This window comes from Oreochromis aureus, linkage group 16, assembly GCF_013358895.1.
Source record: "Oreochromis aureus strain Israel breed Guangdong linkage group 16, ZZ_aureus, whole genome shotgun sequence".
Lineage (NCBI taxonomy): Eukaryota > Metazoa > Chordata > Actinopteri > Cichliformes > Cichlidae > Oreochromis > Oreochromis aureus.
Genome location: NC_052957.1, coordinates 25,379,122 through 25,398,854, shown reverse-complemented (window position 1 = coordinate 25,398,854; position 19,733 = coordinate 25,379,122). Strand labels below are relative to the sequence as shown.

The window sequence follows — 19,733 nt, the reverse complement described above, 5'->3', positions numbered from 1 at the left end:
CTTTAAAGTTCTTAAAAAAAACTGCGTGATAAAAGTTCAATTACGCAGTAATTGAACTTTTATTAGTTTTCATATGACTATCATATACAAAATTATCTTTAGAAAGGATCAGATCCACTTTTACTGGTCGATTAGTGCTGTGAAAATCATATCAAGAACATCTGAAATGTGTGACATCCTCGGACGTTCAAAAAAAGAAGAACTTGAAACCACTGATAATTTCAGGTTACAAGCGCTGAGCTACACATCTCTCCATTTAGGAAATAATTTGCCTGCTTGTGAGCAATGGAGGAAATTTCTGCCCGTGCTGAATCTGCTGAACAAGACAACCCAAAACCGTCAACACATCACACAGGTACGAAGTGATATATTTATTTTAATAGCTGTTATTACTGTTGCATAATTCAGTTCTTTTTCTTCTCTTTTCAGGTCCAAACAGCTGTAAGGGGAATCGTTATTTAGGTGTCATTGTGTTTTGGAGTCTGCTGGGTGTTTTACTTCTAACTAGATTTGTCACTCATGGTGTCCACTGTGAGTTTGATTCTTCATAAATAATTGTTCAAACTGCCACTGACTGCTGAATAAAATTCGACAAACTAAACAATGTTCAAAGTTTTTATGATTTAAAACAAATCAGAAGCAGTCTAAGTATGAATGCACAAGATGTTTTGTGATGTCTCAAAAACCTGTCCTAATTTATTTATTTCAGACTTCATTATGATTGAGGAAAGAGACAGCCTGAATGCAAATCTCTCCACTGTGAGTAAAAAACTTGCCGTCATGAGTGAGGAAAGAGACCTGCTGCGTGCCAACCTCTCTGAAAATCTCAACGAGTTTGAAAGGCTTCTGAGTTTGTACAAACAGAGTGAGAAATTTAATTACTTAATTTTACTCACAGTATATAGTATTTTATTTTATTTTATTCTATTCTATTCTGTACAGTTGTGTACTGTATTTATTCTTATCGTATTCTAATTTTTGCTTCAGAACTTTTGCACTGTCCACTTCCTGCTGTGACAAAACAAATTTCCCACGTGTGGGACTAATAAAGGTCATCTTATCTTATCTTAACTTAAATTAATCAAACTTAAATGCTGCATTAAGAGACCAAATATGCATTGTCATTTGGGATTGTGGCTCTTTAAGACTTTGCACTCACTGAAATTCTTCGAAATTCATAAAGTCAACCCAAGAAAGTTGCTGGAGGATATTTAATTTAATTTATTCCCATCCAGCCATTCTCTTGTGCTTATCCAATTCAGGGTCACTGGAGCATATTTTTAATAGCCAAGATTTTTTGATGTATTACAAATTCTGATTTATTTTGATGGTAAGAAAGGTCAGTGAAAATTTCAGTCTTTTATCTCTAAAATTTTTTTAGATGTTCAAACACTGCCTCAGATATTAATGTTTGAACAAAAGGCCTGAAAGTGGGTTAACAGTCACATCTATGCATTGTCTTCCACTTATCCAATTCAGGGTCTTGGGAGGTTTGGCGCCAGTGTTGGTCAAGTTACTTGAAAAACGTAATCAGTAACTAATTACTGATTACTTCCCCAAAAGTAATCCCTTTACTTTACCGATTACTTATTTTTGAAAGTAATTAGTTACTTAGTTACTTAGTTTTTACAACCTGAATAGGTAATAAAGCGATAGATCTTTCAGCCCAATTCTACTTTTTCTGCATAATCCATCATATAGAATGTAGTCAAATGAAAAAGTCTCTTTATAAAACTTGTTTTATTAGTTTTAATCTTTTAACTTCATACATTAAGCAAAAATTAAATTATACGCAACATTCTCTGACTGGAAGAAATTTGTTTAACATTTAAACCTATTTTCTGCACAACTCCAGCATGTAAAATAAAATAGTGTTTTGTGTTTGCACTCACTCTTTCAAATAGATGCAAGTAAAACACAGCAGAAAATAGGTTTAACATTTAAACCAATTTTCTGCACAACTCCAGCATATAAAATAAAATAGGTTTTTGTGTTTACACTCACTCTTTCAAATAGATGCAAGTAAAACACAGCAGAAAATAAATAAAATCAAAGAATCAGCGGTCCTGTTGCTCTATTTTCACCTGTTTAGCAGCAGTGAGGCAGGCGGAGGTTTGCCCTGGTGCAGGTGTGTCGCAGCCATCATGTCAGTGGAAGAATCCGCGAGTTTCTCTGTGAATTTCACATTCCTGTGGCAGCGTAGCCTACTCGGTTCTTGTGCGGAAGTTTAGGGGGTTTTTTTCGCTGTAAAAAGACATTTTCTTCGAACAGCGGACACTAATGTTTCTGTCACTTTTTACAGAATCAAACTCAAAGTAAGGTCAGTACTTCCACACTTTAAACGCTGCACGGTCATACTCTCTCCCACACTCGATATATTATCCATTGTTGATCTGCATACTGTTGCCACGAACGTCGCACTCGCTTACGTCATTGTCATGAGACACTTGCAAAAAAATCACGGTTTTAGTAATGCAGTAACGCAGCGTGCTCACGGGAAAGTAACAGTAATCTAATTACCTTTTTTGCAATAGTAATCCCTTACTTTACTCGTTACTTGAAAAAAGTAATCGGATTACACTTACTGCCCATCTCTGTTTGGCGCTTATCCCAGCTGCCGTGGAGTGAGAGGCAGGGTACAGCCTGGGCAGGTCACCAGTCTGTCACAGTGCTAATACAACAGTTCTAACCACCATGCAGTCATAATATTTGTTGTCAGTCTCATCAGCAACATGGTCATTTCAGCCAAGACAATAATAGTTTAGTATCAGAAATGAATGTGATCACAACACTGCCATATTTGGCAAATGAAAAAAGCACACCATTGCCAAACTGGATCTGGGTCCAACTTTCACCAACAAAGTGATCACACAAACAATTAGTCTATAGTGTTTTCATCCTCTTATTTTTTGACACAGTCCACTCTGTTTTAATTTCCCAGCAGGAAATGTGTCCCTCGGACTTTACTGTTCTTGTTGGTGTGATTGATAAAAGCAAAACCATTGAAGTACTAAAATTGCAATTAATTAAACAGATCAAATGAGCATTGTTATAGAGTTCTTTAAATATCATTCACTAAGTTGCTGAACCAGAGGCGCAGCCAGACATTTTATACACACGGGGCTTAGCCCTAAAGGGTAGCATGCATGTGGGATTGGGGGTGGGGGATTAGAAAAGACTGAAAAACATGCTGTGAAGTTGAAGATTTATTAGGCTGTGTTTTGAGTTTTGTTCGAAAAAGAAAACCTTCATATGAAAAAAAAATATATGTATCGCATATGCAGGACACCTTAAACTAGTTTTTTAATTAAGCAGCAAGGCAGAACAAAATCAGGGCTGTATCAAGACACGAGGACTAAACCCCAATTCCACCAGACCCAGAACTGATCCGGAATTAAAACAGGACTACAACAGTTCAAAATCAGAACTTCTTTAGGACTTAACCAAAACAGAAGGAGAATCAATACTAGATGATAGTAGCACTGAAAATCATCATAAACCTGCACTACACTGACAACACCTCTTTATTGTGGTAACATGAGACTGTAGCTGTGTCCCAAAACGTCGGCTGCATCCTTGAGGACCCGGCCTTCGCGCGGTCACGTGGGCGGGTCCTTCAAGACCGAGAAGGCCGGAAGTGTGAGGCTGTGAAATGGGACGGTCTAGCCTTCTGATTAACGTCACCGCTGTGTCGGTGGAGTTTAATAAACTCAGACGTCTGCTCCTTGCTATCTAAAATATAACAGGACACTGGCGTAAATTCTCGACCGTCTCACATTTCTGTTTAATCAGTTTTCTTTTGACGTTTATTCAGCTGTGTGAAAATCCCGGAGGGACCCACCCGATGGATTAATAAAGTTTTATTTAATCTAATAATCTAATAACTTTGATCTCAGCCAACCCGATTTACTCACGAACAAATAAAACACCGAAATAAGGCAAACAATTACATTTTTAAGTTATCCGAGTGACTTATATATCATGTTTAACCTGAGCAGCGAAAAGAGCGGGGTCTGAAAGCGATGAAGCCGGAGTCCGCTGCTCTCGCCGCTCGGCGACCATTGAATCCCCGGTTTGCTATCGGCGGGTGGGTAACAGACGTCTCGAAATCGTCGGCGCACTTTTGCAAATATGCGATGTCTTGATAAACCAAGCAGATATTTGAAGTTTACACGGCTACTTTCTCGCCTGAAAATATGTTAAAAGTTTATTTTGTGACCCAGAAAGATTAATAAGACTAATTTTAAAACTTAGTAGCGGCCGCCATTGTTGGCAGCTGAAATTTGGCTGGACCGCGCTATGAATTCTGGGATATGGTGGGCCACGAAGGACACACCGACCCATCCTTCAAATTCGGGAAATGAAGGACGCATTTGTCGGCTGCATTTGAAGGAGTCGACGAAATGGGACAGCCTTCGTCGCCGGGCTGTGACGTGTCGGCCTTCAAATGCGGCCTCAGGAGGATGCAGCCGGCGTTTTGGGACACAGCTAGTATCTTCGAGGCTTGAGTTTTGCGAACCTATCGATGACATTTTCAGTGTCAATATTATTCAAATATTTCTTTTCAATAGATAATATGATGAGTTACTAGTTTGTACCATATAATTTTTTAATTCTACCAAAGTACACTATTTAGATTCAGAAAAGTTTATATAACTATTTAGCCTTGTTGTGCAAACAAACCTGCATAACTTAATAAATATAGAATTTGAAAAATAACAAACCTAAAAAGAAACACTAGGTACTAGATACATGTTCTAATGAGTTTTGGCACAACAACCATTTGACTAACATGTGTCTCACCTGGCTCTTGTTCCATCTCTGTTCTGTCCTCATTCTCCTCTCTATCTCCCTCTCTGTTCCTCTCTCTCCCTCTTTGTGCTGACAATCAAGCCAAACACCAACATCATCAAATATACAGTTGAAACCAGACATTTACATACTCTTCAGATAAACACATAATCACTTTTTTAATTGTAACATCAAATCAGACTAAATGTTTAATTTTTTTAGATTGATAAATATAAAAAACATATTTGTTAAATTTAGGAGTAAAGAGAGAAATTGTCTGTATTACCCAAATTGTATTCAAAATTCAGCCACACTTATGGAGGTCCACAATTCTTTTCCAGGTTTTTGGTTGATATCTCTTGATTTTCCCATGACAAAGAAACAGGCTCTGTGTTTTGGGGTGCCTTATATGCATCCACAGGTGTGCCATCAATTTACTCAAATGGACTCTACTAATCTATCAGAAGCTTCTTAAGCTCTGAATGGAATCGTCTGGAGTTTTCTTATTAATTAAAGACACACTAAACTTAGTGTATATGTACTCCTAAATTTGATGAAAGTGATAAAAATAGACAGTTGTCTCTCTTTATTCTGATATTTAACTAATTCAAAAGATATTTCAATATTTATTTATCTAAAACCAAAAAGTTTACTCTAAATTGATGCTTAATAGTAAAAAAAAATGGTTTTATGTTTTTTCCCTAAAGTGTATGTTAGAGATGGCACGATACCACTTTTTTATGTCCGATACCGATACCGCTATCATAAATTTGGATATCTGCCGATACCGATATGAATCCGATATAGTGTGTTTTTAATCAATAAAACTGTTTTTTAAATATCTTGCTGCATTTTGTATAAGTTCATACTCAAGTTTAAATAAACAACAACACTAAAGCTATTCTGTTATACCTGTATGTAAAAAATACACTGCACCCAAAATATTTCATAGTTCAGCAATACTGATCAATCTAATAAGCTTAAACCTGCACCATCCTCCCTATTCTGGTATTTTAAAGAGTACTTAGCAGAAATATTTAGCAACCTAACTAATAGGGTTGCAAACTCCCAGCAAAAGAAAATGGGGAACCACCCCCCACCCTCCACCTGATGATGCTTAATCGATGTAATCAACTTTAATTTGATGCAGGGTGAAAAAAAATGCACAGAAAAAAATTATTTTTCAAGAATAATTAAAAAGATTCAACATCTTTCTTCAACAGAATTGCAGACTGCACAGATGGTACTTTCCCAAAGGAAAAAGTAGTAGTAATAGCTAGGGTATATTAGACTTAATAGTTACTATATACAGTAATGGACTTCTATACGTTTTACATCAGATTAAAACTTTGGGTGTAAGATTCAGATAATTATTTATTACAAGCTAGACATTTTAAATGAGAATAAGAAAGAAAAGTATGTCTTTGTGCCCCTTTTCCCTGTTCATGCCCTATCGGCCCCCTGGCTAAACTTTGCTAGATCCGCCCCTGCACAGTTACCAGCCGTCAACTACGTGAAAAGGATCCTGGTCTAGAAAGTAATATTAAATAAATTCTAACAACAGCTTATTAAGCTTAAAGGTGCTGCTGTTGTTCAGCCGCTGGTTTCCTCTTTCTGGTGCAAAGTGGGCCAAAAACAAAGAAGAGAGACGGACTCGCGACAGAAAAGCCGATCAGCTGATCATTGATCAGTTTCACGATTGAAGTAGCAGCAGGAGAGGGAGGGAGAGAGAGGCAGACGCTCCATATATCGGTTGTTAAGCTTAACGTGGGAACGCTTTACAAACATTCAGAGATGAACTTACACACTTGCTTTACTTCTCTCTGGGATAACTTCCTCGGAGATGAAATGCCAGATCGCTAGCGAGGCTACAAATACACACAGCCGCTCTATCACGTGATGCATACTGCTCTGACGTGCTACGGTTATGAGCCGAGTTATGCCGTGTTGCAAGTTTTGTGAGGTGCTTTTTTGATATTTAATGGATCGGATTACATTTTTTATTTCCCTCCGATATCCGATCCAGTAATTTAGGTCAGTATCGGACCGATACCGATACGTAATATCGGATCGGTCCATCTCTAATGTAAATGTCTGGTTTCAACTGTGAATATACTGGTAAATGGACTGGTTCTCATATAGTGCTTTTCTACTCTTCTAAGCACTCAAAGTGCTTTACACAACTTGTGCATTCACCCATTCACACCCATTCGCACAAGCACATTTTTCTAGGTGCTTTCTAAGTAACATTCATGGATGGATGCATCGGAGAGCAATTTGGGGTTAATATCTTGCCCAAGGATATTTGGCATGCAGACTAGTAGATGACCTGCTCTACCGCCTGAGCTACAACCACCCCTACAATACTGCTGTGTATTGAAATTCCTCTTGTTTTGCATAGAAATATATTTTAAAAAACATACAAAGCATATTATATAAAATAACATTTGCCTGTTTTTTTCTTTGAAAGAAGCACCGTATGTCCATTGTTGTGTACATCAGTAAATAACTGAAACCGATTGAGAGTGCTTTATTAAGCCCTGAAGGGTAACAACTGAAAATATGAAATAAACACACATGTAAGCTAAGACTCTCTAAAAAGAACAGCATTGTTGTTCGGCTTTTCATTTCATCATTTGTTGATTCACTCGAACAGCAAGTAACCTAATATGGGCCAAGTGATCAGTTTGATATCAATCTTTTGTGATACTCATATGTCATACACATGTCATATTTACATTATTTGTACAGTATGATTTGCTTTGGTACCTGGTCAAACTTAAGCTCTCCTCTGTCTGCCTGTCTGCACTTCTCCTACAGCAAATTCACAGGCAGCAGCTTCTCCCCCCTCGCTCACAAGTGCTGTGCTCAGTCACCTAGTGCCTGAGCTCGGATCATACCAAAATTAGGGGGAATTTACGACTGCGAGCTATGTGCTTCGAATATTGTGTGTAGCTTTTGTTTTATACAGTTGTCAGTCAGGCATTTAACTATGAAACAAATTACACTCTCAAAAGACCCTGGGCTTCTGAAACAACAACCCGGGCTTAAGCCCAGTAAGCCACCCCCCCACCCGCCGATGTGCTGAACTGGTACTTGTTGGTCATTTCTTCCAGAAAAAACATGTCCTGTAGGATGGAGCAGCTTCAGCCATAGCTGCTATCTCCTCTCGGAAAGCTTTGGTTCCTGGGATGCAGCCAGAAAGGACTGCAAAGACAGAGGAGCAGATCTGGTGGTTATTGACAGCGCTGAAGAACAGGTACTGTGTTTATGGATATGAAGGTCAAGGAGTGACAAAATGAACCTACCATGAAATAATTAATTAAATAATGAATTATGTAATTAATTAAATATTTCATTAATTAATTACAATTTGAATTAATTAATTAAATAAATATTTCATTAATAATTAAATGCCTATTCATTTTATTAAAAAACATTTACTAAATTATTCATTTATTTCAAATTGTATTCAATTAATGACACGTTTGAGTAATTAATTATTGACTTATTTAATTAATTATTTCATGATGTATTTATTTCATTTCTTTTCATACTTAATTAATTAATTAATTTAGTGTGAAAATTATTATTTATTTATTTATTATTTATTTATTTCAAATTGTAAATTAATTAATTAAATGCTATTTGAAATGAATAAATAATTGATTAAATGTTTTAAATGAAATGAATAGGCATTTAATTAATTATTAACATATTTATTTGACTAATTGATTCAATTTTTTTATTAATTAATGAAACATTTAATTATATATTTACTGGTGTCTTTAATTCGTTCATTTTGTTACCTCCTGGCCTCATGTATGGTTGTATTACTGTGTTGTAAATGAATATTGAAGATAAAAATTTGTTCAGTTTTGAGAAAAAAAAAAATTAACTTTTAGAATTTAATCAGCACATATCTAGACATTAAACCAGGTAACAAAATTGAGGGGAAAAACCCTATAACTAAAAGACATTTTCTGTTTTGTTTTTGGTTTTTTTCTTATTTGGTGGTTCTTATTTTTTTACTATTAGTTTTAGTATTAAAAAATGAAAATTTTTCTTAATGTTAACACAATCAGAATAAAGTTAAAAACAATGATGAATATGGTTATTTTAAATTATATTTGCTGAATTAAAGTGCATCAGCAAAATCTCTTAAAATCTTTTAACTATATAAAGAAAACAGAAACTGAAGGTTAAATGCAGCTCATATGTCCTGTTTTAAGCCAGGCACTTACGCTGCCAAACACCAACATCCAGTAGCGGTTTTGATACGGGCGACACGAGGCGGTTGCCCGGGCGGCATCACGGGCATCGCCAAAACTAAATAAATAAAAAAAAAATTGCTCGTACTCATGCTGCCCGATGTCATGCCAGCGCATACTGGGAATGTCATAGGCACCGATCGGTTTTCTATCGCCCATTTGCTGGGAGTAAGGGCACCCTCCGTTTGCGGTGCGCCTGCTGCTTGCTGCACAGGGAGGAGAGGGCGGGGCGGCAGGGAATTCTCTGGCTGGCTGGAGCAGAACCTAATAACCAACTGCAAAATAAAACAAAATTAAAACAAACCAACAAACACGAAAACACCAGACATTATGATACAGACTTATAATTGGCACCGATGTTTTTCGAAATTCTAAAATGCGAAGAGTGTGCGCCTGCTCGCTGCTGAAGTCAAAGTGAACTATTGTCATCTCCACTACATACAGTCCAGTATACAGAGAGACGAGACGACGCTCCAGTTACAGCAGTGCAAGTAAACAAACAATATATATAAGAAGAGTAAGAAAATAAATATACAGTTTAGGACCAGGGGTAAAGAGATCAATAACAATTTAAAATTTCTAATTTACAGTTTGATGATTTAAAGTCTCACACACAACCCGTCGAAAGGGGAGGGGGGCGGCTGCTTCCAAATAGAGCACATTTCATTCATAATATTGTCAATCCAAGCGCATTATGTATTCATGATTAGGGATCGGTATCGTTTAGGTTTTATCCAATACCAGTACCAAACCGGTACTTTTGAAACAGTGCCGGTGCTTAAACGGTGCTGGAACCGGTGCTTAAAGAATGGAGAACACACACTTTGTCCAAAAACCTCAGCAGTTTTTTTGTGAAAAGACAACAATGTTAGCCTTTTCTGCAGCTATAGGGCATATATGGTATCACTCTTGGCTGGAAGCAGTGCTTAATCAATGAAAAAAAAAACCCCACAAACTTTGTCCAAAAACCTCTCATGTTTAGCTGTTTCCCACTTTTTCTTTGGTCATTTTAGCCTTTTTGGCCAGGATGAAGGGAGTATCTGCCATCAAACAAGAAGACAGCCGCATGTAACTACGACGGTGTTTGCTAGTTCACCTTACATGCATTAATGTAATAATGTGGTTAGCGTACTCAACGTAAATTACACACGAACAACATTCACGCAGAGAAGAATGGCTGCTGCTGCCATCATCATCATCCGTCATCATTTCTGCTACACTGGCAGGGCTAGGGCCAGGACTCTCTCTTTGGGGGGATGTTGCTAACTCCGGGTCCGATAACAGACACCACACCCACAGTAGATGTGCACCGTGTGAGGTCTCGCGCAAGCTATCAAATACGGCACATTTCTCGGCTTTTAACAAAATGCTATACGTCGCCAGGTGTTTCATCAGATTCGAGGAGTTACCTCCTTTGCACAGTATCATAGTATCACCTTAAAGCACTTGTTGCAGGCTGCTGAGTTTGCATCTTTTGCTGTGAAGTACAGCCAGACTTTTGACTGCTTCGCCTTGGGCATTTTTAATCTGTAGCTCTGCTCTAAAAGAACGTACGTACCTGGACCCGCCTACTATGCTTGCAAGGGTAAAATGATTGGCTAGAATTCAAAGTGTATGACATCTCAGGGGGGAAAAAAGCACCGAAAGAAAGCACCGAAATGTGTGCTGCTTTTCGGTCTGGTTACTACCGTTTATGTCAGAATCGGTGCCATCATGGCACCGGACACTGGTACCCATCCCTATTCATGATTTGAATCCAGGGTTGTGCGAAATCCCAGAAATACACCCCAGACAAAGTGAATCTGTGAGCTAAGGTGTAGGTCTATTAGCTTATGTTGTGGTGATCCTCGAGTTGGGGCTGGGTGTTCATACTGGAGTGCAAAATTAAAACCAATGGAAGAGGCGGACAAGAAAAGTTCAAAGCCATCAGGTGCTCAGTTTAGAAAAAAGAGAAAAGAAGAGGAGGAGAAACGAGCAAAAGATACATTATGTTACAGATTTTAATATTAATTAGTCATTGTCAATTGTTGATTTGTCCTGTTCTCATTGTATCATAAATTATGATGGCTGTTTGGTAGCCGTTTGCATACTATGCATACTCTCTCTATCTTCATATGTATGTGTGTGTGTGTATGTTTCTCTGGTGAAATTCAGTATGGTTCCGACAACAGTTTTATGTTAATGTACAATCCTTTATATGTTTTATGTGTGTGGGGGGTGGGGGGCCAGAGGGAGTGTTAGCCCAGGGCACCAAACAGGCTAGGACCGCCACTGCCAACATCATCAAATATACAGTTGAAACCAGACATTTACATACTCTTCAGATAAACACACAATCACTTTTTTAATTGTAACATCAAATCAGACTAAATGTTTAATTTTTTTAGATTGATAAATATAAAAAACAGAAAAAGGTTTTTCTGAAAAAAACAAACAAAAAAAAACCAGCCTGTTGATAGTGGGGCCAATGAGGAGCTGCCAGGTCAAAGCCAACCCAAAACAGTTCACCCAAGGAGGGGCCTGCTGAGACTCTTAAAGGCACAGTACACACATATGAAAAACAATACAGACATACTGACATACACTGATCCTGTATACGGCCAGGGCCGTAACACCGCTGAGAGAATATATTAACATCTTGATCACCTTGTGTAGACAGCATCAACAAGTTTTTGATGACAATGATTTATTGATTGTTGGAAAAAAAAACATGACAAATGAATGAAAGGTTTGAGTGATTTACAGCATGCTGCAGGTTAACTAGAGTGATTTACTGTATAAGTTGTTGTTTGATGTGGAGCAGTATAAATACGAACAACTACCACTGTATTACTTTACTGTTGAACAAATCCTTTAAACCAGAGTAATCTAAGGCAAGTTCTGAAATTGTGAAGCCACGTCACTGCTGTCCCATTAATCTGTTGTACAGTATTACAAGTCTTTTATGAATTAAAAAACACATAAAAAGGACCAGGAAAAGAAGCCTGTGATGGCCAAATTTTTACTTTGGCCAAAATACAGACATTTAAACCTTTGAACAAAAAGTTGCTCAGTCTGCATCAAACACGTGTAACTGCACATACCATAACTGGATGGAAGAGCTTCAAAACGTGCCCTAGAATTACACATTTTTTAAAAAATGTTTTTCAGTATTAAAGTGAAGCCAGTGATAAAGCAGGACATTCACTGGTGCACAGTACATCCCATGTAACACAATTAGAATCATATGAATCAACTAACAAATTGTGGTATGATTTAGCTACAGTGAATTAGCTTCAGCTGTGGTGTACAATTTAAAGACTAAACAATTGTATAGAGTTTATAGAATATTTTAATGCAGAACATTTGTACATTTTACTGTAACAAAAATGTATTTTTACTGAATAAAAAAACTGATCAAACTAAAATTTAAATAATTTAAAGAAAACTGTACAACAAATATTTATGCAGTGACAAGAGAATGACAACAGACAGCAAATAGATGTGTGCTGGTCTATGACCAGAGTGATGGATCTACAACAGCTGCACAGATACAGTATAATCACAAATCATAAAAACTACTGCTGTCAAAATGAACGCGTTAATTGTTGAGATCAACATGAAAAATTTAACACAATTAGCACAGTTTTTTTTATATTTTTTTTTTACATTTCCTGTAATCTAAGACCTTTAAACTCATGAACAGCTCTGCAGGAAGGGGCAACATTGTGTTATGCTGGCATTTAGCCTGACAGAAATGATTAGAAGAAGAAGTGATACCATACTACTATAGTTAAAACATGCAACCATGGACGAGGATGGACTTTTGGGTGGAGAGTTTCTCTTTAAGAAGTTGCCTGACGGCTTGTTGGACAAAACGAGAGTAAAGAGCACAATTTGCAAAGCTGATTTTAAGTACCACAGAAGCAGTTGATCACTGGTGTATCACCTGAGAGCAAAACACCCAACTGAATCAGCCTCTATGGGACCTCGCCAGTCTACGCTTCAGGAGTATGGTGCTCATGGATGAATAACAAAAAATGTGAGAGAAAAATTAACCAATTCCTTAGAAATTTGGATAGCTAAAAACTGCTGACCAGTTAGCATAGTAGAAGATGACGGACTGAGAGAAGTCATTCGCGCTGCATCAGGAGATGTGTGTCACAATCCGCCCTTGAGAGGAACCATTGTGTCGAGACCCCATGCTTTGTATGAGGACCAGATGGGTCAGGAGTCCAGCAATTGATTTTTCAATTGCAGATATGTGACCGAACTGCTGGGGGGAGAGCGGTATGTCTCCTGTTCCATTATGTTGTCAGCCTTGAGTCATTTGTTCAGGATTATGGAGCCCTCAGATGATGACCCAGGTTATGTTTTGGGGTTTAAGAAGGTTTTTACCACAGACATAGCTCAGCGGAGGGACAACAGCAATCTCACATGGCTGAAGATCGCTACTGCCCTTGATCCCAGGTTTAAAGACCTTAAGTGCCTTTCCAAAGACGAAAGAAGAGAGGTGTGGGCTTCAGTACATGACCTTCTGATGGCAGAGACGCATGCACACCAACCATCTGCTCAGACAACAGAGGAACCATCACCAAAGAAGAGCAAGATGTCCATCTGCTTGCTGGGTTCTTCTGATTCAGATACAGAGGAAGACGCTAATGACCGCTGTCTGAATCTGTACAAAGCAGAGCCCAAAATTGACGTAGGAGAGTGTCCACTACAGTGGTGGTTAAAGAGAGAAGGAGCACATGCCAGGCTGGCACCTATTGCACACAAGTACCTGTCAACCCTTGCAACCACAGTGTCTTGTGAGAGATTATTCTCACACTCAGGTCACATGATTCAAAATAAGCGTGCTTCTTTGTTATCAGATAATGTAAACAGAATAGTCTGCTTCAGTAACTGTCTGAGTGCAAAGAAGGACTAAGCCAAATTGCTCCTTTGGAGTGAAAAATGTTCAACATTCTGGGTTTTCAGCTGTGTCTTTTTCTGTTTTAAATACTGAGCTTTGTGCACCCTTTATTGTTATGGTATTCTGTTATGGTATTCACTTTAACCTTTAGGCCTGGGGTCAATAACTGTTGATGACCTTGAAGGTTTTTTAAGTTTTCACTGTGTTAAAGATTGATGAAAACTATTAAAATTCTCTTTAAATTTCAGCATACATTCTTTGTCTTTATTCTGCATTTACTTCATTGTATTGCATAAATGTCTGTTACAACCTTAAAATATAAAGCTGAAAAAATGTAATTGGAGCCAGAGTATTGATCAAATAATTGCGATTAATTGCAATTAATCACGATTAATAACAGAAAATTGTGAGATTGATTAGTTAATCTTTTTTAATCTATTGACACCACTAATAAAAACTTAAAACACCTAGCATGCAGCAGCTTCAAGGATGGTGCATAATGTAGCTATAAGACCCTTTAGATTTACACAAAATGATAGTAACAGTGATAACGGATTCATTAGACACTAGTTCAGATCAGACAAATGAGCTACCTACTAAAGACAGGCTGTAACATCCTCCTCTCCTGTCCACTCCACAGATTGACTGTTCAGAGAATATGTAACATTATTTAGATGAATTACAGTGGCGCCTGAACCCACAGTCAGTAAAGCTCTGCAGCCAGATGTGTGCAGCTGTATTTGACTGATCAAAGAGCACTGAAAGGCAGCAACATAGGCACAGTTTACATTCATTCACATTTTATGATAATAGGTTTATGCAGTTTTTCCTTTTTCTTGAGAATGATGCATTATCCTCATTATAATTATTTTTTTAAATCATAAAAGCTATGTTGTACACCAGATTAAGCGGACAGTTTGAAGTATTTGTTCAGCAGTAAAGTAATCCAGTGATAGTTATCTGTATTTCCACTACGCAGGAAAAGAATAACTGTTAATAATTATTTGGCAAACAATTTTTCAAATTGTAAACAAATATCAGTGTATGCAAAGCAGACAATCTTTTTGTGCAAAGGCTTCTTTTTGCATGCTCTAGCATGTGGCTTGTTGACTTTAGGAGCAAGGAATTTCACCGCGCCTGTGAAATGAAATTATTTGCTATGATTATGTTTCTTCCCAGGTGCAACTTATGACATAAAATAATTCTATAGGTTATAGATAAAATATGCAGATGAAATTGGGGTTTAAAAGTAAAATGTTTTCTTTTCATATTAAACAGACCTTTCTCTCTACGATCACCACAAAAGACGCTTGGATTGGTTTAAATGACAAAGAACAGGAGGGAACATGGAAATGGGTAGATGGGACTCCACTGACTCTGACGTAAGTCTTCACTTTGCTTCAGTTTATTACTTTACTAGTTCATTCATTACTATTAAATTTCCAAAAGATTTCCAAACTTTTTTTCCACACTGGGCCAAGGCAGTAGTTATTATATCAGTCGAGATGTTTGTGCAGTCTGTGCTTGTGTGTTTCTCTGTATACTTTGTGTAGTAAAAGTAAATATATATATATATATTATCTCCAGTTTTATCTGTAATTTGGTGATCTTAATGTACAGTGTGTTTATAAAAACTCAAAGCTGGTGATGGAAAATCAGTCTGACAAAACTCCTCACACAAACACCAAAGACAAAGGCTAATTTTCCCCTCAATAATAATAAAAAAATAATGCTGTTGTCACTGACCTGCTAGGTACTGGGCAAAAACACAACCTGATAATGGTGGAAAACAGGACTGTGCTTATGTCACAAAGGATGAGAGAAGGTCTTGGGGTGATGGTTGGTGTTTGATAGAATATCGTCAATGGATCTGCGAAAAAACACCAAACCCAAGTACAGTTTCTTTAAGATGATTTATTCATAAATGTTTTGAAGTTTTATCTCTGATTATAATTCTAGATATTAATTGTCCTTGCCCTGTTTTATTTTATAATATGATGTGCTTTGTTGTGGCTAACATAAAAACACCAGCATGGCTAAATATCAAATCAAATCAAATCACTTTTATTGTCACATCACATGTGGAGGTACACTGGTACAGTACATATATATAAGTATATAACTATATAAGTGGTTATGTTTGGGGTTTCTGATTGTTTTTTATGCTACTGTTTAATGTTGTCATTGTAGTATTTGTTAAATGTTTTTATTACTAGATTGTAAGGTTTTTTTGTGTTATATTATGGTTTTGATTATTATTCTTACTATTGAGTCTCAAGTGATTAAACTGTGCTTAGATCTTTGTGATCAAGTCTTTGGAGGACTTTAATTAATTAAACAGAAATCAAATAAGCACTGTTATACAGTTCAGAAAAAAATTCAATAACTCAAATATTACTTGTTTGTAATTTCTTCGAGAAAATACATGTCCTGTAGGATGGAGCAGCTTCAACCATAGCTGCTATCTCCTCTCTGAAAGCTTTGGTTCCTGGGATGCAGCCAGAAGGGACTGCAGAGGCAGAGAAGCAGATCTGGTGGTTATTAACAGCCCTGAAGAACAGGTATAGTGTTTATGTATGTGTGTGTTATTGAGATGTAAATACATTTGCAATTCAAGCTCCTATTTTTAATGTAAATAGCTTTTTCTGGTTTTTAAAAACAAGGAAATGTTTCTATTAATCTTTCAACATTTAATCAACACATATGTAGACCTTAAACACTGAAACAACTATAATTCTGTCACAGTGTGAGACAGACACTTGTTAGACAGATTAGATTTCTGTGATTCGATACAGAATTTAATGAAGCGCTTTTCATTTTTGCTGAATAGTTTTCATTTCAAAGTATACATTTTTTTGTAGTGTTAACACAAAATAAAGTAAAAAAATAAAATCATGAACGTTTTAAAACATGTTTAATGTTCTAGAGTGTATCACAGAAATCTGTTTAGACAGAAATTGTATCGGGGAAACAACCTGTCAGTGGAAGAAGACGCGGAGGAAGAATAAGGAAGTGTGGCAGTGTAGCAAGGATAAGGAAAACAGGACATGGAAAAGATGCCAACGAATGCAGGGGATGCAGCATACATTGCAGGAAAGAACATTTGCTATGAGGCATTTGCCAAGGGCAGGAGTGGCCGGAAGTCCAGTAACCTACAGAATACTATTGTTTGGTTGTGTGAGCTGTCATTAAATGTATCTTCAGTGTTGCACGAAATGCATTAAAGAAAATTCGAAGTTTTAATTAGTGCTGGCTTTGAATTTTTAAAAGAGACTTTTAGATACAATAAACTGCATAGACTAAAACTGTGTTCTAAAGTAAAATAAAGCGTTTTTCCTTCATATTAAACAGAACTTACTCTCTAAAATCACCACAGAAGTTTGGATTGGTTTGAATGACAAAGAACAGGAGGGAACATGGAAATGGGTAGATGGGACTCCACTGAATGTGACGTAAGTCTTCACTTTGGTTCAGTTTATTTCTTAACATAGGAAATTTGTTAAACCCAATGGTGGTTGTTAAACACAATGGTGAGCTTACATGTCAGTGGGTGGATCCCCTGCATGACAAAAGTTTAAAGATGTGTGCTAATAACTTGTTTTGGCCACAGGGGGTCAGAAGAAGTTCTGAACTGGTGTGCTTTGCCATCTGCAGAATTTATGCAAGCGTGTTTAAAAACCACCATGTTCTGAAAAGACAAACCCAAAACTTTCTTTTTCTTATCCCCATTGTTATTTGGTGATTATAATGTAAAGTGTATTTATACTCAGCTAAATTAATTAATTACAGCTGCTCTGACCCCCCCTCACACACACACACCCAAGCAACACACATCTTGATTTCAAGATCATTTTTGTTGCTGACTTGCTAGGTACTGGGCAAGTGGTCAGCCTGATAATGGTGGAGAAGAGGACTGTGCTCATGTCATATGGGATAAACAAAAATTTTGGAATGACCTTTCATGTTCATCTTCTCGTCACTGGATCTGTGAAAAAGTTTCAGAAAACAACTGATTTCAGAGAGATGACCTATTCATAAATGTTTTGCAGTTTTATCTTTAACTGCATTAAGTATAATTCTGTGTTGCAATTTTAGCCTAAAATGAGGTGTTTGGTCTCTAGGTGTGGTTTTTTGTTGTTTTTTTTTTAATATGTATGTTTACTTTTATAATATACCATATTTTCCGCACTTAAAATCCCTTAATTTTCTGAAAAATTGACAGTGCACCTTATAATCTGGTGCGCCTTATGTATGAATTCTGGTTGTGCTTACTGACCTCGAACCACTTTTATGTTGTACACAGCGCTCAAATGTCTGTCAAAAAAAATGTTTTAGTACGACTTTGGTAAGCTATGAAGCAGCACCGCTTGATGGATTGTCGGAGCATTACGACTACCGTAGTCAGGAGCCTCGCAGAGTAATCTGGGTCCAAAACTCTGTCTGCTTCAGCTCCCAAAGTCAAACAAACACTGCAGCATCACTGAGAGTTAAAAACTAAATTCTTTAATCTTTAATAAAATGATCAGCATTGCTGCTTTACCAGGTGTAACAATTGAATTTAACATTTAGGCATCCATGAAAACAGAATTTATTAAATTTAACAGAGTTAGAAGTTAGCAGGAAGTTAGCTCGCTAGTTTCCAACTAAACATGATACAGCATGTTCTGACAGAGAGATTTCTGAAAAAATTAAAACGTACATCTCTGCTATCACTATCACAGTGTTCGAGTTTTTTTAAATTCTTTTTTCTTGTGATATTATTTTTATTATCATATTATTATTGTTATTGAGTGTTTCTGTCTTTACTTGATCTGCTAGTAAGTGTCAGTTTGTGATCCTTTCTTCTGTTTCAAGGCTCAAGTCTAGTTTTATTTCCTGCAGTGTTTCTCAGTTCCTCCCTTATTTGTAATTTTTCATAACTGAGTGTTTATATTCATGTCTGTATTAATTATTTTACTTATTTACTGTTTTACTTTGAAACAAATGTCTGTTTCTGACCTGTATTAATTTTAATTCCTGCATCTGTTTTCACCTGATTTGAAAATTGTTTTCATCTGTGTTATTAAATTCACAGGTGTCTCATTTGTCTCCTGTTTGTCACTCCCCGATCAGTCATCGATAAATAAATAGTCTTCTCTCCCTCTTAGTCCTCATCAGTTTGTTCACATCCTTTTCGTATCACTGTTCTTTGCCCCTAGAGGACAAAATTGTGTGGTAAAGGAAAGGCTTGAATTAGGGCAGGGTATCGTCACTGATTTCTAGAATCGATTCGATTCGATTTGAATCGGGGAAATTTTTCCTCAGACAGTCAGAAATATTATAATTCTGATCATGTATCAGTACATATCTGTATTGTTATATCTATAAAAAGAAAGCTGACACTTGCGAGACTTTATCAAAGGTGTAAGCATCACAGCAGATGCCTTTGTGTCAAAGAAACAGAGCATAAAACACAGAAAAACATGAAGGAGATTTTCCTGGTCTGGGATTTTATAGCAGATGACCTTAAAAATATTCTGCAGAAGATAAAAAATGAAAGAAAACCATTAATCAACATATGAACATTACCTGATGCTGTGAAGTGAAGCAGAGCAAAGTTACAGAGGTTTTATTAGAGACAGAGCAAAGCATTTAGCAATTTTGTATAATTTTAAAAAGTTTAAATTTGTTCAGTAGCCTATTTAACAGCAGAAATGAGGCTTTCTTTTCGGAAGTAAGTAAAAGAAAAAAAAACACAGTGGCCTACAGCACTGTAAACAACGGTAGACTGGTGGGTA

At 36.9% G+C, this 19,733-nt stretch overlaps 1 protein-coding gene across 4 annotated transcripts; it reads left to right on the top strand.

The window, feature by feature from the left end:
• The first annotated feature begins 233 nt into the window (after window positions 1–233).
• LOC120433686 (C-type lectin domain family 17, member A-like) lies at window positions 234–18,364 on the top strand. 4 transcript variants are annotated; one of them, XM_039600386.1, is made up of 9 exons: window positions 234–355; window positions 430–531; window positions 710–865; window positions 7,908–8,050; window positions 15,235–15,338; window positions 15,710–15,849; window positions 16,393–16,517; window positions 17,308–17,408; window positions 17,828–18,364. In XM_039600386.1, the coding sequence occupies exons 1-9, from the start codon at window positions 286–288 to the stop codon at window positions 17,967–17,969; spliced, it is 1,083 nt and encodes a 360-aa protein (XP_039456320.1). In that variant the 5' UTR covers window positions 234–285; the 3' UTR covers window positions 17,970–18,364. The 4 variants fall into 4 exon arrangements, with proteins under 4 accessions (XP_039456320.1, XP_039456319.1, XP_039456322.1 ...); XM_039600385.1 differs by having other exon boundaries at window positions 16,375–16,517; XM_039600388.1 differs by lacking the exons at window positions 17,308–17,408; window positions 17,828–18,364 and adding an exon at window positions 16,911–17,098 and having other exon boundaries at window positions 16,375–16,517.
• The last annotated feature ends 1,369 nt before the right edge of the window (window positions 18,365–19,733 follow it).